This window comes from Sinocyclocheilus grahami, unplaced genomic scaffold (assembly GCF_001515645.1).
Source record: "Sinocyclocheilus grahami isolate Dianchi unplaced genomic scaffold, SAMN03320097.WGS_v1.1 scaffold234.1, whole genome shotgun sequence".
In the NCBI taxonomy this organism is placed as follows: domain Eukaryota; kingdom Metazoa; phylum Chordata; class Actinopteri; order Cypriniformes; family Cyprinidae; genus Sinocyclocheilus; species Sinocyclocheilus grahami.
In genome coordinates, this window is record NW_015505413.1 from 222,119 (window position 1) to 247,842 (window position 25,724).

A 25,724-nucleotide genomic window follows, 5' to 3' on the forward strand; every position below is an offset into this window, starting at 1 on the left:
ACAAAATAATGTTCTTTTTAGCAACATCATATGATCCCTTTAAGATCTACAACAAAGAGACGAATGTTTAATGAATAACACATGAAAGGATCGATCACTCAAAAATGATAATTCTGTCTCTCATGTTGCTCCAAATCAATCATTTTTATTTTGTGTGAACTTTAAATGTCTGTTTTAATGATGTTTTTTTGTCACTTGTGAAGTGCGACAGCTCTTTGAGTCACCGTCAGGAACAGAGCAGCTTGAACATTTTTCAAAACGTCTTGTTTCTTGTTGTTCACAAGAGTGAAAGGGTTTTAAATGACATAATGGTGAATAATCTTCATTTTCAGAATTTGAATTGTTCCGTTAACTTCCAACAGTAACTACAGACAGGTTTTGCTTCTGTGAACAACATAAGCGGAGACTGTAGTGCCATTTGCTTAACTGTGAGAGCAAGTGCACCTGAGGACTCCAAATAGTGCCATATTCTCTATTGCTTTATTACGTTCTCTATGATTTAACAGCTGGCAAATGGTATTATGGCCTAATTAAGTCCTTTCAGTAGTTGCAGCCAGCTTGCTTAAATTAACTGTCCAGCGGCGTTCATTTCAAAATAAAAGCACTTCATTGACGGTTCCTTTGAAATTTTATTTGCACTGCGATTTTTGATTTCTGTGAATGAACTATTAACTCTTGCGAACTGATAAGACAGAACTGAAATCATTTTGAAAAGCCAGTATCTCTTGTTGTTGTTGTAGTGTTTTGTGGTTGTGGATGTGTGTACTTAAAGCACCGTGGCTCTTATGAATTTCCCAGTAGTCTCTTTAACCTAAGTCACCGCTGCTGTCCGTGTTGCCTGGCAACCAGCCAACCACAGTGAAAGAATGTATGTGCCTTTTTTTGTCTTGGTGAAGGGGGGAACAACAGAAAGTGTGAGAGAGAGACTGAGAGACTGTATACAGACCCCCTCCACAGTTTGCCAACTAAGCATGTGGTGCCGGAAGTTATCAAGAAGCGTCCAGAATGCTGGAAACAAGAGGAGTGCCAGAAATGAATCCAGTGCCACAATTTCTTTGCTGCAACACACTTCATGTCATTAGCTTTAATTATGTCATCAAATATTTAACACCCTAATATTGGTATGCAATATCCCACTTAGAGGATTGTGCAATATCTTCAAAATTTACAAGTAAAATAATATTGTCTCTGTGTGCTAAATTTGAATCTTACAACCACATCTTAAATTTTGTGATATTTCATAATGTTCAAATAATAAATAAAATATAATACATATGAATTACTATAAAATATTATATATTTATATTTTTAGATGTACATTGTTACAAGAAATTATATGTAAAATAGCCTAAATGCTGTTCTTTTGAACTTAATGTTATGAAAATAAAAATATATCCCTGTTTTCACAAAAATATTAAGTTGCACAACTGTTTTTAACATGAATAATAAGAAGAAATGTTTCTTGAGCAGCAAATCAGCATATTAGAATGATTTCTGAAGACTCATGTGACACTGAAGACTGGAGTAATGATGCTGAAAATTTAGCTTTGATCACAGAAATAAACTACATAATACAATATATTCAAATAAAAGACAATTTCACAATATTATTACAAAAACATCTTTTAAAACATCTTACCTACCCCAAATTCTGAATAGTAATGTGTACTGTACATACGGTATGTATGGCTGTTTTAATGCAAGTCTACAGGATTTCATAGGTCTAATAACTTTGAAAAGTAATATCAACATCTCAATAAGCTGCACGATTTGATTTTTACTTCATGTAACACAAGTGATGCAGGACTAAAGTTTACTATTGAAGGTTGGCATTTAAAAAAAAAAGCAATAATAATTGGATTAGTAATGCAGTAAATGAGGAGAACAGCAAATGAGCAACTATATGAACTATTATTAATCTAACCAGTGAAAACATCACTTAGTCTTTCAAATCTGATATAATAAAAATTCAACTTTTCACTAAAAAACCTACTGCGAATCCATTGAGGAATTGATGTTTCTTCTGAAATCATAGATGTCATGAAGATGGTCAATGTAGAAGATATCCCGGGGCTGTTGTATGTATCGTTTTGCTCTATAATATATCCAGTCCAGGCAGATACTCTATACTATTTATAGATTGCACTTATGTGAAGAAAATCTATAACGCAGTTGTGATGGAATAAAGCCAATGGCGAGCAATGAAATATAAACTGTGATAATAACGGCACGAAGAATATTGTTTTATTGGAAACAACACTGAGCCTTTTTAGACGCACATAAATGTGACAACGTCAATTACAGTCAGCTAGATAAAACACACACAAATACCAAATCTGAAATCTACAGCAATCGTCATGATTTCCAGCAACAACACATTTCATCACCAGACACAGTCACATTAGGTGTGATTTACAGTGAGAGTTTATTTCTGCATGTTGTGGAATATGTTAGCTGAATTTAGCCTGAGTACAATGTCAATAATGAATGAAAGCAAACAAATTGTCCTTTATGGTAATATATAGCCAGTCGTAATACATAAACGAAACTATTAAAGTTTCTTTAGCTCATAATCTGCTGTAAGCATCTTCTCACAGATGGTCGGAGGTGTACATTGATCCAGACTATCTTGTTTAGAGTATATAGCACGCTTGAGATGCCTTCATCTGGGGAGGCTTATTTTAGAAATCTCCCTGGCCCATTGTTCCCCTCCCCCTCTTTTCCTCAGAGGACCAGTTTCATTGCCTACCCCGTGGATCTGGACTCCTCTCCCCCACTGCTCCTTTCAGCTTCTGGGTTAAACATTTATCTGTGAATAGGGAAAGCACAGTGCCAAAACAAATCAATGTTTCCCACTGTCCCGATGTGCATGACTTGACAATATCCTGCCCAGCTGGCCCACTGGGCAACTTGAGTTTTGTGTATTTTTCTCCCTGTTTGTTGCATCTGAGTTTCAAATTTGTTGATTACCACAATGCGAAGAACAACTTTTTTAAGCCTAGAAATCCAGAACCTCGAAAGCAACAACTTACTGCTGGTTTCAAAAGGTCTTTATTTTTGTGAATTATATTCCAATGGAATTCCAATGTAAACATCATCAATATGCCATAGAATAATGCCAGAAGAACCATGTTGGGTTTCGCAAAGAACCTTTCAGTGAACAGAACCATTTTTTCTTTGTGTGAAGAACATGTTATAATCTGAAGAACCTTTTTTTTCCTCCACTATAAAGAACTTTTTGTGCATTGGAAAGATTGAAGGTTCTTCATGGAACCAAAGATATACCAATAAAAAACATTTATTTTTAAGAGTGTACATCCTTAATATTAACATAATTATTAGATTTGTTTATTTTTTGTTTATGTATGTATGTATGTAGCCTATGTATGTATGTATTTATTTATTGCAGTTTATTAACTAGAATTTATACAATTACATTTCTGCTGTTTTATATGTTCACTGTAAAGAAAATGTGGAGTACGATTATATATATATAAAAAAAAATACTATTTCAGTCTTTCTACTTCAAAATTCCATGTTTAATTCAATGTTACTTGCTGTTTCTCCACTATAAAGAAACTTTTGTGCAATGGAAAGATTTTTTGGATGTTAAAGATACCAAAGATACCAATAAAGAACATAAATGTTTTTAAGAATGTACATCCTATTAATTATTATTATTATTACTATTATTATTTATTTTTGCAGTTCATTAACTAGAATTTCAATTATATTTCTGCTGTTTCGTATCATATCCACTGTAAAAAAAAAATTGGAGTACGATTAGAAAATAAAATAAAGTCAAATAAAATCAATAAAATACTATCTACTTTCTACTTCAAAATTCCATTTTTAATTCAGTGTTAGTATTCTTTGGATATTAAAGGTTCTTCATGAAACCAAAGATACAAATAAAGAGACATTATTTTAAAGAGTGTACATCCTTTTTTCTATTTATTATTATTAGGCTATATTTATTTATTGTAGTTTATTAACTATAATTTTACAATTACATTTCTGCTGTTTCATATATTAGCTGTAAAAATTATTTTTGGAGTATGATTTACAAGAAAATACGATTTCAGTCTTTCTACTACAAAATCCCATTCAGTTTTAGCTAGCCTACTTGCTGTTTCTTTGTAATTCATTGTAAGATCTAGCCATTTCTAAGTGCAAACCTTTTTGTAATTGGTGTTTTCATACACTGAGATGTCCAGTGAACTGAACAGTGGTGTAGAAGTTAGACAGCTTTTATTTTGTAGTCAAGACTTGTGTCTATATATAAACTGCCTTTCAAAAGTAACCCTACCCTACCAAACATTTGCTCATATGAAAAGTGTCAGCTAGTGAGAGACTTTCTCTTTAAAATGCAATTCAAAGCACAAACATCTTCCATTAAGCTATACGTAAAAGCCATCAATTAAGTCTAAACGTCAAAGGGGTTCTGTTAATACTGGTATTAAATAAGTATTATTACTCTGGAAAGCGGTTAACCCTCTCAAGTGGATTGGCGCTGGTGAAGCGCCTGGCTGTGAAAAGGCGGCGGCGGGAAAGACGCTTTTAGCGCCAAATGAGCAATGGATTGCACGCGGGCGAGACACCCCTCGGAACTGAAGAGGAGGTTAACTCGCTTACTTCACACAGACAGATGAAAGGATAAAATAGTTTCACTTTAAGAGGGAGGAGCAGTGCACAAGAGGCGGGAGTTAGGCCACGATTTATTAGGAGAAAAAGGACGGCGAGGGGATCCTTCAGCTCGCGCTAGTCACGCTGACGGGATGAGCGCTCGAGCGGGAGTTAATATTAGATGATAGGTTTTGGATATGTTACCTCAGTACTTTGCTTAGATGTGAAGGCTTATTCTTTTAAGTCGGGTGGTAGAAGTAATACATAATCTTTAACTGCTTTTCTTTCAAGTATCTCACCAGAAACACCTGCTTATCGAATCCATCCCAGAAAAAAAATGAAAGTGTTTTCGCGCTTTCTGAGGTGAAACAGTGAGTGTACTTAATATGTTTATATCTGATGTCATAAGAAAACGTTTAGGGTTTTGGATTTTAAGTCAAGCATATATACACAATGTAGGCTAACATTTTTTTTTAAACCTTTAGAGAAATATGCATTTAGACCAGGGATCCTCAAATCTGGCCGACGAGATCCACTTTCCTGCAGAGTTGAGCTCTAATCAAACACACCTGAGCAAGCTAATCAATATCTTCAGGATCATTAGAAAATCACAGGTAGGTGAGTTTAATCAGGGTTGGAGCTAAACTCTGCAGCGCATTGGCCCTCCAGGGCAAGATTCGAGGAACCCTGATTTAGACTATCTATAACCACAAAACCAGTAACTGATGGATGGGTTTTTTTCACCCAAAATATGTAGTGATGTCACTGCAGGTAGCCTAAACGTTTTATGATTTATATATAGCCTATATATTTATAAGTCTTCATGGCAATAACAAGTCAAATTGTGTTTTTGCTAAACTATTAGGCTGCAACAGATAGACGATAACGTTAGTAAAATCATATTTTATAAGTAGGATAGGCTATACATTAGTTCTCTTTTAGTTCAGCAAAGTCTTTTCAGCAAAAATGTGTTTAAACATGTACAGTACTGTTTAATAATAATAGCCTAACAATAAATTGTTATATATATATATATATAGTATTTAGCCTATGCTTTTCTCATTGTGTATGTATGGTAGATGAATAAAAAGTCACGCTGATTATAAAAGCATGGGGGGGGGATGCTTTGAGCATGCCTGAGTTCCTCATTCACTGAGACTGCCATCTTTTGCCCAAAGCTGCATGGCGAAGGACTTTTCAATGAAACGGCGTGAACTAAAACGCCATTTACTGAATTCGTTTTCTGTCTCATTTATTAAGCTACTTGTATCACTGAAGCGATTATTTTTGGTTACGACTTTTATTTAATTTAGCATTTTACTGTCTGTGTGTGTTTCAACGCACACTGCAGGCCTGTATATTACCGACACAGAGTCAGGCAAAAAGTGTGTGTGTGTGTGTGCGCGCGCTGGCATATGTCTGATTCTCGAGGACAAACACTAAAAATTAATTTAAGGTGATTCTGAATTTTCTTCAATTATCAAACCAAATGCAGTTTAACAGCGGGACAGCTGTCGCTGCATAGTTGTTTTGCCTTAATTTGATATTCCATTTCAGACAGTCGATTGATTGTATTGGTAACTATACGTTTCACTTGCTTAATCAATAAACTGCTAATTACACTACAAAGCACTTTCAGTGATGTTTTTGACAACGAAAAACACAACACCAAAACGCACTAACGGATGGAATTTAGTTTGATATTTGGAAGCATTGACTTGAGCTCGAATTAAACCTTTGCACCTGCACCACGTGTGGTTCAGAAATTAAAGGGAATAATTAAAATCATAAATAAATAAATAGAAACACGTGTGCTCTACCACTTATTTCAATGTACACCTTCGTTTGACCATTAAGTTGATCTTTTGTGCATTGTAATAAAAGGTAAACACAGGGGCCTGTTGGGCCCCACAACATCTTTGCATTACAGGCAAGCGTTTGATAATAAAGCAGTATCATATATTAAAAGTAGCAATCTAATCACATTGTGGATTGTTGGAACACAAGCCAGACAAAAATAACGTTTTGCTACATGCAGGATATTTTAAACCTAATGACTAAGGCGAACCAAAGGGTCTGCACATCTTAAATTGACCCCCGCTTGACTGCTTAGATTATTTAACGAAAAATTAAGAATCACAAAAAGTTATACAATTACACAATCTCCATACAGGGTCAAATCAAAGTAGCGGCCATTTATTCCCTCCCGGGCTTCAAAATATTGTAGATTGCAGTTTGACTGTATGGCTACATAACGAAACGAAATTCAACAGAATATGTGTTTGCAAGATGTCTAAAGTAAATGTCGATAATATTTGTTCTGCCACTGTTGTGTTGATAATCTTGTAAATGTGATTACCTTGCCTGTCGATGGCGCACTTCTAACGGTTAACGGTTATCGACGTCGAACCGTTAACTAAACTAGTTCCGGTGGAAGCACGGGTTTCCAAAATATATAGCTGAATACTAAAAGTACATCAGGCCTATACTAATACAGCCGTATCCTGGCGGACCGGGGGATTCAAACGAGAGGTAGTAAAAATTCAGTAGGCCATGTTTACTTTATTTGAAGCTTTTAGCCTACGCCTGGTTTCAGGCCTGAACTTGAGCGTCAACACAAAAATGGTTTATTTGGTATAAAACGATAAAACAATGTAAATTTATAGACTGAATGAACGAGAAAACCATATTTTGAATGTGTTTGAAGAATTTAAAAAAACTAGTCTTCATGGACAGATTAACAATATTGTAATTATTCCTTAATTCGCACTGCAAAATTACAGTGTCTGGGTTGATTACATTTTCAAATGTCTGATAGAAAGACATTTTTATTGCTACGATAAGTTTATTGCTACGATATTCAACACCTGAACGATAAACCCTTTGTTGTGTTTGTTCTCATATTTTTTTTAAAGAGGCTAGTCGGCCGGCCTTATCATGCACCGTTTTGTAAAATCTGTGCATTTAGTCTCGTCTTCAAACAGTAGGCCTACTTGTAAACAGGTAGCCTAGTTGTTACTTTAAGGCAAGCTAAAGCATTACAATTGTTACTTTGACGTTGTTATAAATGTTTAATATTGTTATAAATTAATAAATAAAGTTAATTATTAAAATTAATAAAATAAAGTTCTACATAAAGCCTCATAATTGTCAAGCTTAGTTTGAGAATTAATTCATAGTTGTATTGTATAAAATTAACTTGTAATAACACAGAATGCTAAATCGGCCTAGTATTCATTCTGTCGTGAGAAAAAAGACGACGGTGAAATTAAAATCTCTTTACAAACCTTGGTGTACTATTAATAAAACGAAGTATAAACGGTTATATTTGTGTTCAATCTCTTGCATCTTTATAATGTTGGCTAAGTCATATAAAATATTTAGAACAGTTGGACGCTTCTTAGACTCTAAACAAAGGGAAAAAACAGACCTATTTTTAGCTAATGTCGTTGAATTAATTGAATTAGGACAAAACACATTTTATGACATATTTTATCTGTTTATGCTAAAAAAAAAACTGCCCAAAAATAGTTATATCTATAGGCTAATCCTTTTAAATAACGTTTTGAAAATTAAGCGAAAATCAAAAGTGCGGATTACCTAAATAAGCCTAGTTTAAATCTTAGTAGGAAGTGTCTTTAATAAAAGAGAAATTGATTCATGGCCTCCCAACAGGTCACACTCCAGGAGAAACATGTTTACCCCTGTATTCCCCCTTTCACTCCACACACACACACACACACACACGCATTTCTTCTTCGACAGCATTAGCATCTGTATTAGTGTTACTATTATCATACGGGTTTCCGTTGCAAATCGAGGCTTCAGCCAAGAGAGATTTGTGCTCGACCTCCCGCCGTCATCCTATAGTTTATTCTAAGGAATATTCTTTAGGTGAACCCAGGACAAGGCGGTCTACGCAAATCAATCTGCAACATAAAAATAACACACAATTTCACTAGAGAACTGCCATTTTTTTCTCTGTATGATGTGATGACGCTAAATGTTTCGTTCCAAAACTATAAGATAATATTTAGAGGTACATTTAGTACTATTTTGGGGTATACTAGCAGTCTATAGATGAGAGGGAATTTAAAAACCTCTTGTCCTCAAATAAATAAGCTTAGCAGGTTGATATTTGATATTATGACAAATATAAAACATTAATGCATATTGTAGATATCTTTATTTAAATACTAACAAAACTAATTTGAATGAGCATTTTTGCTCTACATATAAAATCACAAATAAAACAATATTGTGACTATTTATTAATTCAGATAAAATAAAAATAAAAATACGGATTTACATAGTAAACATACAATTGATAGCTATGGATCTAACAGAAAATGAATGAAAATTATAACGGAGCCATTTGACATGGGGCAACCGGTCCACCACGTCTCAGGAGAATCCTTCTGGACACTGGCTAGACAGAGTGACCTTCCTAATGAGCCCTTGCTCCCCATCGTAACCCCGCCACGCGGGGGGGACAGTGAACTGGCCCTCTGCAGCCAGATTCCCGATGATGTTACGTTTTATTAGACTTAAAATTAGTCTTTTCACAGGATTGGTCGAAGTCCATGGCTAGGATTGATATCGGCCACCGATGCCATTGTTGATGGATCATCTGATTTTTGACCTTTTGAAGGATGGAGGGGCTTCTGTATGGGCGTGGTGTTGATTTAGAGTCAGTTAGCCTCCATGAAGTGTGGAGATAAAGACAACATTATCCTGGTCCTGAAGCTGGTACTCCAGTTCACCCTGTAAGGGATGCATACATAATAAAAGAAAATGACAATAACATCTTTGAAAAATGTCTACACTGAAGATACCAAAAAAAAAATGTATATATGAAATGTCAAATGTGGAGAATACTAGAAAGAATCTTTGCTTTAAATCAACACATGATTTGCATGTTTTGGCCGTCATTGACAGTTGTTGAGACATTTACTTTTTTCCCATTGATTGTGTTTCTTTAAATTACATCCTGATGCCAATACATGTTTCCTGAAAGAACAACCCAGCACAACCTTTATGTACATTAGATGAATGAAGAGAAGCTGACACTGGACCTAAAATGAGCATGTCATTAAAACAGAGAGTGGAAGGCATGATTGAGGAACTGTACACACACACACACTCTTACCATCAGTTCCCAGTCTGCGTCGTTGATCAATACGAGAATCCCGGGTCTACTGTGTGTAAAAAAAGAAGAGCTCATGTAAGTGATGTGAGCTACACTGAAAACATGACAGTAAAGCAGCTCTCTGATAATATAATGCAGCCTGTTTATACACAATGAAAATCGCCAGTGCTGCGGTTTTCTAAGACCCTTGCATCTGCAGTTCATTAAATGAATGAGCTTCTCTCGTACTAACATACACGTGCAAGATGAAGCACAATAAAGACTGTGCATAGAACATCCTCTCACAAAGATTAGCACAAAATGTATAATTACAGTGATCAATACAATAACACAATACAGCTTTATATACAATATAACACCATAATATCACTTTGGATTTTGCTTTAAGTGTCTATTAATACCGGTCTAATCAGATACTGCAAAAAAGTTTTTTTGTGTGCGTGTTAATAATACTCAAAAGAAATTTTAAATTAAAATGTTTTATATTTTGTTTTAGATTTTAAGGTGCTAATGTAGGTGATGGGGTGGCCTAAACAATCGATGGTATGGTTTATACGCCATTAAAGACTGCACTGTGTACCAGAGGCTTACTGCAGTTATCCACAGCTGATTTCATTTTTTTTTCTGTAACCTGTCCATGCCACAGTTACGTCAGGGCAAGAATAAAGGTAATTTATGACGAATCTTTCTAAAAAAAAAATAAAAAAAAACCCTGTTGGAGAATGCAAAAGCATAATTTTGGGGATAAAGTGATTGTATCAGAATTATAAAAAAATTAAATCCAACCACTGTTTAGTATGAGCTGAGAAAGCAAGACTGTAGATTTATACTAACCGTACTAATTCTGAGCACACCACACACATTTAAACATTTCCTTTACCTTTACTAATGCAATAATTATTTTATCACTGGCCAAATATTTACGCGTCGCACCGGGAAGCGTGGTGTGATTCTGCCTCCTTGACCTCACGGCGATTCTGCATCGAACGCGTAGCACTGCATTTATTACGAGTGTGTGTCTACAGCACGCGTGTATGTTTGCCCGAGCATCCTCCTGCATCGGTAACGTATTTACTGTGCGTCTGCGTGTGTGTACTTACACAGTGTCGCCCTGCATAAAGAGCTCTGGGCGCTCCTTCAGCATGTTCCCTCGAATCCACACAAGCAGCTGCTTCATGTCCCCTGTAAGAGTACCATCATAGAGGTCACAGGTCAGAGTTCAGTGAGCCAGCCCCACGGTCGATGTGACGCGAAGATTTATACTAACCGTACTAATTCTGAGCACACCACACACATTTAAACATTTCCTTTACCTTTACTAATGCAATAATTATTTTATCACTGGCCAAATATTTACGCGTCGCACCGGGAAGCGTGGTGTGATTCTGCCTCCTTGACCTCACGGCGATTCTGCATCGAACGCGTAGCACTGCATTTATTACGAGTGTGTGTCTACAGCACGCGTGTATGTTTGCCCGAGCATCCTCCTGCATCGGTAACGTATTTACTGTGCGTCTGCGTGTGTGTACTTACACAGTGTCGCCCTGCATAAAGAGCTCTGGGCGCTCCTTCAGCATGTTCCCTCGAATCCACACAAGCAGCTGCTTCATGTCCCCTGTAAGAGTACCATCATAGAGGTCACAGGTCAGAGTTCAGTGAGCCAGCCCCACGGTCGATGTGACGCGACAGAGCTTTGAATGCAAGGTGGGGGGGGGAGGTTTGGACTGTCATTTTTGAGTGCGCCATTGAAAACATAGCAGTGATGCCGTTTAAATTCAGATTCGTAAACGCCATCGACTGAGCCATATCAACCCAAAAGTACCGACCAGATAAACGTGACTGGAATAGGCAGGTTATAAGGGTAGTGCCGAAAAGCCGAATATCTATTGAGGGGGGGGGGGGGGGGGGGGGGCGGGGGAATGATTGATGGATTTAAACCCAGCGGCCCGACGAGAATTTAACCGAAATCAAGGGCCCCCCGTGAAAACAAAATGTGCTTAGGCAGACGACCGTTGTAAGCCTATGATAAAAAGTCTGCGTGAAATGTTCTAAATTTTTGCTTGGAATGTTTGCTTGATTGTTACACAATTTACTTTAGCCATGCAAATATTATCCAATCAAAGCTACTGGCTGTTATTCCACTAATTGAAGGACATTAAAGTTTGGCCTTCAAGACGTGTGATAGTTTTAGCATGTGATGATGGATAACTGTTTTATATCTGCACATGTGTGTAAGCAATGAAGTCCAGCTGTCCAACATGGGGGACAAGTCGGTATGTCCAACATTTACATTGTATCATCAGCATCCATTTCTGGAACGTACCAATTTTCTGCTTAGAGGGGGGAGGAGACAAAGACGGAGAAAGAGTGAGGAAGAGGGGGGAGAAAAAAGAAAGAAAGAGATGGAGATGTTTTCATTTGATCTGGGGAGGAGGGGAGGAGTATTGTTTGCGAGTTTGCTGTGGTTGACATTGTTAAGGCTGAGCACGCAAATTGCGCACTTAGCGTATTTTCGTATTTTGAACATCAGCTGTAAGAAAGGCCATTACACTTATTGGAAATGTGAAATCAGAGACGGCGCTTTGAAAAAAAATCAAAAATAGCTACCGCATTGCCAACCCTATCCGAACACATGCATGGACTCACCTGCACAAAAAAATCCATACTGCTGCTAATCCCTGTTCTGCAATATAATCCTGTGCAGATGTTTAATCTTTGTGTGAATAAACATCCACAACAACATTTATAACTTACCTGAATCGTTGAAATAAATAGGATGAAAATATTATCACAAGACTTTAATGCAATTTCATTTTATATAATCCTTGGACGTATTTGAAGGGGCATTACAGGATAGCTGGCAATGTCTGTGTAGGTGTTCTTATGTATGTCAGCACATACCTCGGCTGTAAATCCCATAAGGGAAGATTTTTTTTTAAAGGAGTTCCATTAACTGAGGCGTTTGGCAACATTTAACAATGAACACCGTCCTCTCGCACTCTACATGTGGTGGTAGATTTTACTGGCAGCAGGGATGGACATTTAGGTCTCTGACTAAAACCAGAGAACCTGTGGAGGGGGGCTGGGAAACCCTTGATGAATTTGAGGAAACATGATGACCAGTAGATGTAGTCACTTGCGGAGTTGTGCTACAGCTAACTGGCTATGCAAGCGTGTATAATTAGACCAGGACAAATTAGCAAGAGGACGAAAGAAGAGGGCAAGTGGGTGCAGGAGTGCGGGTCTATACAATACTCTCGACTGGGCAAGTTTCCACCAGAACTGAAGCTTTCAGAGATGTCAGCACCAATGCGTGCAAGTGTGTGCGCTTGTAAGCGTGTGGCGTGCTTCTCAGCGAGAGGCAGGGGTCGAGCAACAGAGGCTGTTTCAGGTTAATTGGATCGCTGTCAGCCTCTTCAGTTGTGTAACGATCGTTGTACCTTGCAGCTCGGCTAGCCCACAATCCTGAACCTATAAAGAAGAGTGATGCTTGCCTCAGTGCTATGCTACCGCAATGAATATTGACTAGCACCAAAAGCAGGGGCAAAAAACAGACGTGATCACTTTCAGCCATATCAGTCCTTTGATTGGGGGAAGTTGAAAAAAAAAAAACGAAGTGAGAGTCTCCTACTTTGCTTTCTCGTACATCGGTGGCCCCCCCCCCCCCCCCCCCCCCCCCCGTGAAAACAAAATGTGCTTAGGCAGACGACCGTTGTAAGCCTATGATAAAAAGTCTGCGTGAAATGTTCTAAATTTTTGCTTGGAATGTTTGCTTGATTGTTACACAATTTACTTTAGCCATGCAAATATTATCCAATCAAAGCTACTGGCTGTTATTCCACTAATTGAAGGACATTAAAGTTTGGCCTTCAAGACGTGTGATAGTTTTAGCATGTGATGATGGATAACTGTTTTATATCTGCACATGTGTGTAAGCAATGAAGTCCAGCTGTCCAACATGGGGGACAAGTCGGTATGTCCAACATTTACATTGTATCATCAGCATCCATTTCTGGAACGTACCAATTTTCTGCTTAGAGGGGGGAGGAGACAAAGACGGAGAAAGAGTGAGGAAGAGGGGGGAGAAAAAAGAAAGAAAGAGATGGAGATGTTTTCATTTGATCTGGGGAGGAGTTTGAATTTATTGTTTGCGAGTTTGCTGTGGTTGACATTGTTAAGGCTGAGCACGCAAATTGCGCACTTAGCGTATTTTGTATTCTTGAACATCAGCTGTAAGAAAGGCCATTACACTTATTGGAAATGTGAAATCAGAGACGGCGCTTTGAAAAAAAATCAAAAATAGCTACCGCATTGCCAACCCTATCCGAACACATGCATGGACTCACCTGCACAAAAAAATCCATACTGCTGCTAATCCCTGTTCTGCAATATAATCCTGTGCAGATGTTTAATCTTTGTGTGAATAAACATCCACAACAACATTTATAACTTACCTGAATCGTTGAAATAAATAGGATGAAAATATTATCACAAGACTTTAATGCAATTTCATTTTATATAATCCTTGGACGTATTTGAAGGGGCATTACAGGATAGCTGGCAATGTCTGTGTAGGTGTTCTTATGTATGTCAGCACATACCTCGGCTGTAAATCCCATAAGGGAAGATTTTTTTTTAAAGGAGTTCCATTAACTGAGGCGTTTGGCAACATTTAACAATGAACACCGTCCTCTCGCACTCTACATGTGGTGGTAGATTTTACTGGCAGCAGGGATGGACATTTAGGTCTCTGACTAAAACCAGAGAACCTGTGGAGGGGGGCTGGGAAACCCTTGATGAATTTGAGGAAACATGATGACCAGTAGATGTAGTCACTTGCGGAGTTGTGCTACAGCTAACTGGCTATGCAAGCGTGTATAATTAGACCAGGACAAATTAGCAAGAGGACGAAAGAAGAGGGCAAGTGGGTGCAGGAGTGCGGGTCTATACAATACTCTCGACTGGGCAAGTTTCCACCAGAACTGAAGCTTTCAGAGATGTCAGCACCAATGCGTGCAAGTGTGTGCGCTTGTAAGCGTGTGGCGTGCTTCTCAGCGAGAGGCAGGGGTCGAGCAACAGAGGCTGTTTCAGGTTAATTGGATCGCTGTCAGCCTCTTCAGTTGTGTAACGATCGTTGTACCTTGCAGCTCGGCTAGCCCACAATCCTGAACCTATAAAGAAGAGTGATGCTTGCCTCAGTGCTATGCTACCGCAATGAATATTGACTAGCACCAAAAGCAGGGGCAAAAAACAGACGTGATCACTTTCAGCCATATCAGTCCTTTGATTGGGGGAAGTTGAAAAAAAAAAAACGAAGTGAGAGTCTCCTACTTTGCTTTCTCGTACAAAGGGTGGTTTATGTGAGCCAGGGGCAAAGAGTGAGGGGTCAACAAGATGCCCCACGTCTCTTTCGCCCTCATTCGAGATAGAATGGAAGACGAAAAGAACTGGATAGGTCATGGTGAGGTAGGAGGAGACCGAGGGAAAAAACGAATGGGAGGGGGGAGTATGCGTCACTGCAGACAGGTGCATACTGGGATAAGGAATGCGTGGGAGGGTGGCGGTGACTGTGTAGCATAGTGGCTGGCTAACTCTCTTCGTTTCCTTTCACTTTGCATGACGATCAGCATTATCGCCACTATCTGTGGGTGGGAGGGAATGAAGTCATTCATCTTGCTTGGGATATGAGGGTTGGCGTTTCTGTGACGATCGTGTGTGTGTGTGTGTCCGGCACTGGGGGGCTCAGCACTACTCATCAATCACTGTGGACCAGTGGACAGAAAATTTAGGCGGGATTAATGTTGAGCGTCAGTGTCAGCCTTAGCAAACATAGCCAGTCATCCGTGACATACTCAAATCATGCCCACAAACATCCGTATGGACTATGGGCTTCAAAAGTGCTCCAAGGTCATCCCTCAGGCCCCTGCGAGGTCTCAGTGGCCACATTCCCTCCTGCCGTACACTTTTGTGGACAGGTTGTCGTGGATACTCTGGTGCCACAGAGCTTGACCCTTCTCTTGTTTGACAAGGCCACCAAAGTACAAGCGTATCCAAATGTTCCCAACCTCATAGCTGGGACAGGGATGCAAAAATACTAACAAACTTGGCCAAAAGTTCTATTTCTGTTCAATACACCTCAGACCCCAAGTGAAAAGACTAAGGCCAATGTACAGGCAGGTAAAGTGACTGGCTATAAATAAAGAGTAGTACTACTAGGCTACCACAAAAATCTCAACAAATCCTAATAGTTTCTGAACGTCTGTCCCAAACAGATTCTCCAACTAAACAGCTGGATCATCCTTGAGTTACCAAAGTTGATCTTGCAGAACTATGTCTAAAGGGATAGTTCACCCAAAAATGAAAATTCTGTCATTAATTACTTACCCTCATGCCGTTCCAAACACATAAGACCTTTGTTCAATCTTTGGAACACAAATTAAGATATTTTCGATATCTTATTTTTGAAATCCGAGAGCTTTCTGACATGGCATAAACAGCAATGCAACTGACACGTTCAACGCCCAGAAAGGTGATAAGGAGATCGTTAAAATAGTCCATGTGACATCAGTGGTTCAACCGTAATTTTATGAAGCTACGAGAATACTTTTTGTGTGCACAGAAAACAAAAATAACGACTTTATTCAACAATTTCTTCTTTTCTGTGTCAGTCTTCAACACGCATTCATGAGAGTACCATGATGTAGCTTAATAAAATTACGGCTGAACTACTGATGTCACATGGACTATTTTAATGATGTCCGTACTAGCTTTCTGGGCCTTAAACGTGGTAGTTGCATTGCTGTCTATTCAGAGTCAGAAAGCTCTTGGATTTCATCAAAAATATCTTAATTTCTATTCTGAAGATGAACGAAGGTCTTACAGGTTTGTAACGACATGAGGGTGAGTAATTATTGAAAGAATTTGGATTTTTGGGTTTACTATCCCGGAAGGAAATAAAAAAGTTTCTATAACCTAATAACTAAATATGTGTGGAAACTGACCCACATGGTAAACTCTAAGAAAAATGATACTGTCTCATAACTATTGACACAGCAATAAGTCAGCTGAAATTTGTGAATCTCCTCCCTGCTCTCAACATATCGCCATCATCTACTGATCAAAAATGTCATCTACAATTCTTCCAGGCAGGAACTTCTGAGAATGTGCACGGGATATAAGGTCTCGATTTCCTAATCCATCTTTTGCACTAATGACTCTCAAATGATTTGCCTTCCAATCCAGTGATGGCAGAGAACATGTTACCCACTCTGTGCTTAAATACAGAGGGCAATACAAGTGCTCCCCCACAACCAAACATCCCACCACTTTCACCCAAATGTCCCACCAGGAAGCTGTAGGAACGCAAGGTGTTTGTAGGAGTGAGGCATTTGTACTGTCAGGCAACCCAAAAAATGACTGCACACAAAAAGGACTTAGTGCTTTGTAACAATTGTCACTCCCTCCTTTACTGGCCCTCCATTCTCCATACCTTTACTGTGACCCCAGCACTAGGCATAAAAGATCCATCAACAGTATCACTGGCTGCATTTACAAGTGAATGGGGCCGAATAATGGAGCAGTTAGGGGAAGAATGGCTGGGCGCAGGGAGGCTCACAGATGTTGGTGGTTGAGGGGGAGGTGGGATGTATGGAGAAGGGGCTCAGCTCCATTGTTGCTGAGGGAGGGAGGGGTGGGTGGAGGGAGAAAAAAAAACCTGATTTGTGATGGCAAGCCGGCACTGGTTCGCCATTGGCCCGGCGTCAGGGTGAAAGCAGGACTGGCTAGAAGAAAAGGTGTCCAGGGAAGCGTGTGAACCAGGGCTCAGAGGTCAGGGGAGGAAAGGAGGCGAATGGGAAAAGGGCATCAGACAGAGGGAAGGCAGAAAAAAGATAGATGTGGAGAAAGAGCCACATAATTTGCTATGATTTGTGTGACTCTCTTCTATAGGAATAGCAGAGGAAAAAGACATCCTTGAATTCCAGCAGGGCATAAGGCCAATAAGTGAATCTTACTTCCAAATCTCTGGCATTGGGAGAGAAAGGCAGAGGATATTTGGAGCTAATTAAGTCATCAGTGCAAGGAATAGTAAAGCACTGGCATGGTATAGAAAAGGTGCTAAACAACTGGCACAACACTACAGTGTAATGATACATTGCTGTGGTTGCTGGGGTGTTCTGGGTGGTATCTAGTAGGGGTTGCAACGACTAATCGACTTCAATGCTCTGCCATGACGCTTTAAGCTTGACGTCGACTAGTCGCTGGTCCTAGAGGGGCAACAGGATAAGAAATCTTTGAAGGACTTCCACATTTATGCTCCGTTTCCAAACAGTTAAAATGACAAATAAATGCATACTCTGAAAGCACTCCACAAGACGTGTGATTATATTACTGGATGCTCGAAATTGAATGGGAGAATGCACGTTTTAAACAGCTTATTGTACAGGTAAGTTAATCGCCGTTCTAATCGAATGCGCTGCTGCACTTTAACGCACACACGTAGGCTACAGACAGTAGCGCGTACATCACGCGCACAGAATCATTCAGCGCGGAAATGTATTGTCAACACTGTTCTGTGATTTCTCAATAAAATAGCTTACAAACTGGAAAGTTCAAGCATATATTTCTTAACTAAATTCCACAGAGAGACGCTGCCAGGTAGAATTAATTCACACATGCAATCGCTCTCACTAATGCATTCATATGAATGTAATCTTTACTGTGCTACTTTATCTGTATCTGATTTAGAATGAGCAGAAATCTGTGAGAAATATAACGACCCAAAGACAAAAGAACTGATAAAAAAGCTGTTATAGGAGCAACAGCCATGTGGGCAGCGCTGTGTCATATGCCACAGCTGTGCACAAGTTGTTTGTGTCTCAGCTCCAGACTTATTTGTTCATTAATGACGTCATCAGCGACTAGTCGACTTCGACTAGACTTTCATCGCATAAAAGTCGACTTCAAAAAATCAGAAGTCGTTCAGCCCCTCGTATATAGAGCATTGCTTGGTGGTTACTTTCCTGTCCTCAACAAGTCAAATGATTGGAGGTATGTCACCAAGGGTGTGTTAGTAACATAGCTAACAAACACTTGTCATGTTTGGTGCGATTAAAACAAACTCTGGTGCGATTGCTCTGTTAGTGTGGTTCATTTGAGTAAGGGTGAACGCTGCCATCCGAACCCTGGTGCGAACCAAACAAAAAACATGGGTCTCGGTCCGCTTCCAAACGAACTCTGGTGTGGTCTGAATGAAATATGAACGCAACACGGACCAAATACTTCTAAACAAACCAAAAATGACAAGATGTGACATGATTTGACAACGTGGAACGAGCGGTGTATCCAAAACAAAATAAGCAGACAGCAAACGTGGAGCAATGAGGTAAAGTGCCTTTTATGAGCTCTTTGAGTTTGCAGGTGGTAAAAATTAAATCATATGTACACACAACAATGAGTGCTTTAAGTCGAACACACCTATTGTTTGGGGTGTTCGGTAAGTCCCGTCACAAAATATATGTCATTCAACCCGACCAATCAGGTTGTGGACGTATGACTATGCCTTTAGGTTCGGTATCTTTAGGTTCACTGTCAAAAATGCCAGTGTGAACGCTAAGCAGACCAGGACCAAATGTATCATTTTCTTTTTTGGTCCAGACCAAACAAACCAAGAGAACCGAAGTGTGAACGCACCCTAATACAAACAGTGCACGATACATTACAGACATCACACACAAAAAAAACATTTAGAACATCATTAAAGCATGTAAATGATGACAGAATTTTCATTTTTGGGTGAATTGTGCTTTTAATACTTAGTTAGGGGTTTGTTATAATTATGAGTAATAGTAACTCCATGAACACAACAGACAAGGTATATATTTTTTTAAATACTCACAGGGACCTGATTGGCCAGGGAGTGCCACATGATGATTCTTGACCCCATCAAAGAGAAGTTCAGCTCCTCCTCTACAACAGGAAAAAACACAGCATGCATAATGCTATTATTGCCTCTTACAACAAAGACCTTCAACAACATTAAATGTTCTCCTGTTTCTAAAATCATTTAGCAGTATCCTCCACGCAGCTTTAAATGACTTAACATCTAGTCTATGGCAAAACACTGTTTCTTGTCCTTAATATTTTGTCATTTAATGTCAAAGAGATACATTTTGTTTTGATTTTATGATTTTAAGCAAGACAGAATAACACTCTTGGAGAGCACCAGGTTGTATGTACGGCATCAACACTGTACTTTCTTCTTCAAAAATAAATAAATACATTTTTTACATAAACACATAAAAGAAGGTGTGAGAACCAACATATTTATCACAAAGAAGACAAAATCACAGTATACATTCAAGCAGTCAAGCAGCATTTCAAATGCTTATTTCTTTCAACTCAGTATGAGACAGAGATCTGTGTAAGAACCAGAGAAGGTGCATGTTAGTGGAAAAACAAACAGATAGGGACATGAAGTCAGAGTAGGACTCATGTAGCAGGTGCAGGCCCAATAAAGAGAGCTCACATCTCCTGGAGAATGCCCAGTTGTCCTCCAGATCGCCAGGCCTGGCGAGATGCCCGTACAGAGAGAAGCCAGCCTGTGTGCCAGCCTCAGAAAGGCCACTCACAAACACCAACTCTGTCCATAGACAGTCACATAGGACTCTGTTGCGACTTGAAAGCAGTGAGGACTTTGACCAAAAGCCAAATGCAAAATTTTTCTGCACCCAGTGAATTCTGGCCAAGATTTGTCTTTCTGTCACTCTGATGCCATCTACGTTCTCTGTCGCTTTATGCCTATGTTTCTAAATAGCATACCACCATACTACACTTATTATTTCTGTAATATACAATACATGTACTGTGCACAGTATGCAACTTTTCTGTATGCATGGTATACCCTGATGGGCTAGTACATTTGTCAAAAAGTGCGGTATACAACAGAAGGTACTATGTTGGATACTGTATTTCACAATACAATGCGCTCAACACATCTTTTTGACTCATTATGGGATTATGCAGCTGCACGTCTTAACATTTTAACACAACATTTGATAAAAAAAAAAAGCCATGATCATTTACAAGATTATAAGTGAACAGCATTTGCTGAACTGCACAATGAAATGACGTTGTGTGAAAGGTTTGTTGTTGGATAATCTGTACCGTTTCACATTCTGGCAATATTCAGGGCATACAGGAAAGTATGTATTTTGTTCCAAACACAGCCTAATTTTTCTCCTCGGAAAGTTGTCTAGAGGTTGTGCTGTGGTTAAGCGGTTAGTGCGCATGATCGGAGTTGTGATTCTTATATGATTCAAATCCAGCTGTCAAACTTTCCAAATTTGCCAAGGTTGTAAAGATTATGAGAGGCTATAAGGCCAGGAAATTATTTGATTTGTTTAATAAGTATTACTTTGTTTAAACCCCTACAAAGTTTAAGTATGTATTTTATTTGAATTATATCTTGTTTTGTTTCTCTGTTATAGTTTGTATTATTAATAAGTATGTCTCAGTCTGTAAGGACTTACAGTTGTGCTTAAGTTAGCCTATAATGTTCTGTTAATGTTGAAATGCAATAAATAAATAAATAAATAAAATCTCCCTCTTTCCACATCATTTTCTGTCCCCTCTCTACTATATTCTATTAAAATGGGGAGGAAAAAACCCCATAAAACTCAGTAGTATACATTTCCTCATAAACTGAAATGTCAAAACGTTCAGTTAGCAGCTATAATCCACCACTAATGGAAAAACAGCGATTTGATTATCATAAATTAGACCTGTATTATTCTGATACACAGTATAATTTAAGCACTGTTAAAAACTGGCATTTCAGTGTGGCATTGAAATATCTTCTCATTGATGTAACCATTGTTTCTTCTTAAAAACATCCGGAAACCTCATTTCTATTCAAACTAAAGCTTCTCCAACCGAGTTTACGTCAACATCGATTATTAATTTGTCCAGTTTAGGTGAGTGAAGCAGTTTATTATTTTAGTCCATTTCAAGTGCACGCGACGCCTGCCTGACTGACAGTGATTGAACGCGTGCTGCTTCAAGAAAATATGTAACGTGAATTTCATTTTTATTAGGTTACTTTTTCCATTTAAACCGGCTTTTCTTGTCACCACTGCCGTTAAACCGCTGAAAAAGTAACAGTCTTTATCAACCCAGTCCCTTAGATAAAGCTTCCGTCGAGTTGGTTTGAAGACTTTTCATTCAACTGGAACACAAGGCAAAGGCGATGAATCATAAACAAAGCGATAAATACAAACCCAAACTCCAGGTGCAGACCTAAGGGCGCTGCCATGTTGCTGAAAAAGCCGGAAATAATCACCTATCTTCACCGGAAATGACATCTTCCTCTGAGGAGCCCATTTGCTGTGAGGGCGTTTCTGTTCTGTGTGTTGACTCTTTGGTCAAACTTTGGTTCTTCTTTGGGTATTTGCTCCATTATAAGATGTTTTGATGGAAAGGTTATCTTATAAGAATAATGTAATTTATATTAAATTGCAGATAAATTAGGAAACATTTTGGGTGCTACAACTAAGAACTATTCTATTCTATTGAAACACACACACACACACACACACACACATATAAGATACAAAATTCTGAGTTCATAATTGAACCACACTGACATAAATTTGAACATAAGTTCATAAGTTTGTTTGTTTTTCATGATTGTTTTACTGTTTAAATTCTGCTCAAAAGCCTCTTTAATGGCAGGCTCCAAGGAGATATAGTGTAACAACACCTGCAAGTCCAGCTATTATATTGCTGATTATACTTATTATTTTTAATGTGATTTAAATGTTCCCATAATGTCTAAAATGTCTCCTCAGGAAAGGCGCAGTGCTGTCATGTATGCTGGAGTGATGTGGTGGTCCCCCACCCCCTCGGCCTCTGTCACACTGGTGACAGGTCTGTCCCGACTAGGAGCAGATTGAATTGCAAATCTCCTGCCTTCTGTTGGCGTCCGAGGCTGAACTGGCCCTTTGCAGCCAGCCATTCATGTGGTAATGTGAAGTCTGAGGGGTAAGGGGGGCCCTGGGGCCACAGAGAGTCACATGAGGGGACACTCCGGACTGACTTCCAAAAATACCATTATCACTATGAATTTGGACTATCACACTGGTATGTGCACACTAAAACTACATATATATATTTTTAACATATAGCCATGATTAAGCAAACGGATGGGATGCGTACTTATCTTGGCTTCTGTTATATTTTCTTTAAAAGCACAGCTGTTAACTTTGCAGGTTGTACAGGACAGACAGTAATATGAGTTCAGTGGTGTGTATGAGTGTGTGTGTGCGTGTGGTGGATGCGGAATGAGCTCTAGATTTAGATGACAAAGTGTTAAAGCACCAAGACATGTAATCCAGTCACTTTACATGTACTTAGCCGTTCAGGACATGACAGGCTGTTCCTGCGCTGTCACCAGCGGATCCGTCTGTAAATAAATCAGCTTCCCAAGAAAGAGAAAGAGTGAAATTAGTGCTAACATACATAATGACACCACATTTTATATGTAACCAAAATAAGCTGGGAAAAAAATGAGTTGCTTATGTTTAAAAGTGCATGTTACAGCTTTCCCCCAGGCATTTTTAGAGCAGCAATACCAACCCCAGAATCCTGTTGTGTTGAAAAACACTTCACCCACAAATAGCCCACAGGCACACAAAAAGCATTTTCACATGATTGACAAACAAATAGAAAGTCACATACTATAATACTGCAGTAGAATGCAGGTTCACCTTGAACGTCCATTAGTTTTTTTGTTTTAAATGTTCAAAATATTCCAGTTGCTTGCAGAGTGAGTGAGTGTGTGTGTGTGTGTGTGTGTGTGTGTGTGTGTGTGTGTGTGTATGTATGTATATATATATATATATTTCTTAAATAAAATATAAAATAATATATATTTTAAATGTAAACAAATATATACAACTTATTCAACTTTACATGCTTTTTAGTTTCCTAAATAAATGTTTTTAATAATAATCTTATTTAATGAAATATATACCATATACAACAATATTCCCTTGTAAAGGCATTTTAGTTACCTATACAATTTTTATAAAAGATGTATTTGTATTAATATTTAATAAGAAATACATTATTATATATCAAACTCAATATTCCCAGTTAAAGGTGATCAACATTTCTCAGTTACCAAAATAAATGATACTTTTAAGCACCAGTTTCAGTCATGTGCACATGCAATCTAATAAGAAATCTTATTAACATTTACAAAAACACCAAACAAATTTGCTCTTAATATATTATATAACATTATATCATATTCTAGCTTTGATACTTTTTAATAAAATGTGTTTGTATTAATATTTAATTTAATTTATTTTTTGAAAATTAGGGTTGCAAAGGGGTGGACAATTTCTGGAAACTTTCCAAAAATCCCTGGAATATTTCCTTTTGTGCAACCCTATTCAAAATATGAAACTCAACATTCCCAAGTAAGGGTGATCAACTTTTCTCAGTTACCAAAATAAATAATACATTTTAGCGCCAGTTTCAGTCATATGCACATGAAATCTAATAAGACACATTATTAATGTTTACAAAAACACATACAAATTTGCTCTTATTATATTATGTAATATTCCAGCTTTGATAAGGTGCATGCTGTTCTTTTCAGAGCAGATTGTGTATGTGTGTGCTATTGTGTGAATGATCGTTTGAGTTCGCCGACCACAGTGGCCTTCAATAAAAGATTTGAATCTGCATTTCCCCAATATTTTGAGCACAGTGGCGTGTGACGGGCAGCTCGGCCGTGTCTTTGTGTGCTGAGTGGGCATTCAGAGCCTGATGTTCCTGTGTCTCTGTCAGTGTGCCCGCTTTGCCAGCAGTGCCTGGTGGACCTTTCTCTGACTGACACAGCTGTGCGGGGGACATCACACACAAACGTTTGCGCATACACACACTGAGAGATTGCATCATGGCATCTCTGCAGCCCCCTCCATAGCCACCATCTTGTCTTGGTGAAGTCACTTTAGGCTGACGCACTCACAACTCAAAGGCAGCACGCATGCTCTGTCGCAGTGCATTCACAACTACACCCTCACACACACAGATAAAGCAAAGTGTGTATTTCATCTTTATACTTTGATGAACTTTGATGAATATATGCAAGTTTTATGAATGGAAACAGCATTTAAAGGGTCAGATTTGCCCAGTTCTGCAAGAATAGCTAAATTAAAGGAATTCCGCAAGAAAACCTTGAATAGATTATGTTTAGTAATAATAATACTAAACTTGTGTCTACAACAAACATATTAAAATGTGTGGTATTGAGTAGGGTCAAGTGCAGTGAGATGAGAATACTGACCTCACTACACTCCTTCTCACTGGAGCTCGAGCTCGACGCTGCTGTCACCTTGTGCTCATATTGTAGAGTTACACTGTTTAAATTCTGTTTGTGGTTCTAAACCAGGAAGTGTACAACTCTAATATATATTAATAAAAATTTTTTTTATTGTTTATTGAAAATATTATTGTTTAACATGTTAAATTCACTGGCCCACCGGTGAACCCACTTGTTTATAACAGTAATATTTTTGTCTTAACCTAAAGTAATCTTGTCAAACTATATATATATATCATTTGAAAGCTTAAAGACTCTGGTTTTCATATTTGGTGGCTGGATTATTATTATTTTTTTCCCCAATATATATTTAACAGAGCGACCTTAATTTTTGAATTTCAGGCAAAAGTACTCATCAGAGTCAGAAAGATCTGACCTCTATTTTGAAATAGTGATGCACATGTAAATTTATGAAAAAATGGTAACCCTCTGTTAATTTTCAAAGATAGTATCCATTCTATTTCTTAAGGAAAAAAAGGTCTAAAGTGTTTATATCAGTGAATATACCCCTTTGTACACGTTTGTTAGAATATGATGCCTACTTCATAAATATTGTAAAAA

The 25,724-nt window shown here is 38.3% G+C and overlaps 1 protein-coding gene across 1 annotated transcript; it reads right to left on the minus strand.

The window, feature by feature from the left end:
* Positions 1-8,859: 8,859 nt before the first annotated feature.
* On the minus strand, positions 8,860-22,134 carry LOC107597610 (ubiquitin-related modifier 1-like). Its single transcript, XM_016288756.1, has 5 exons — positions 22,051-22,134; positions 19,671-19,741; positions 11,309-11,390; positions 9,776-9,824; positions 8,860-9,390 (listed from the first exon to the last, which is right to left on the minus strand). The coding sequence occupies exons 1-5, from the start codon at positions 22,083-22,085 to the stop codon at positions 9,322-9,324; spliced, it is 306 nt and encodes a 101-aa protein (XP_016144242.1). The 5' UTR covers positions 22,086-22,134; the 3' UTR covers positions 8,860-9,321.
* Between the last annotated feature and the right edge of the window lie 3,590 nt (positions 22,135-25,724).

Coding starts and splice junctions, on each gene's coding strand:
- LOC107597610 (XM_016288756.1), bottom strand. CDS start 22,085: ATGGCAGCGCCCTTAGGTCTGCACCTGGAGTTTGG. Junction 9,825..11,308: donor TTTATGCAGGGCGACACTGT/GTAAGTACACAC, acceptor TTTTACACACAG/TAGACCCGGGATTCTCGTAT. Junction 9,391..9,775: donor ACGCAGACTGGGAACTGATG/GTAAGAGTGTGT, acceptor CATCCCTTACAG/GGTGAACTGGAGTACCAGCT.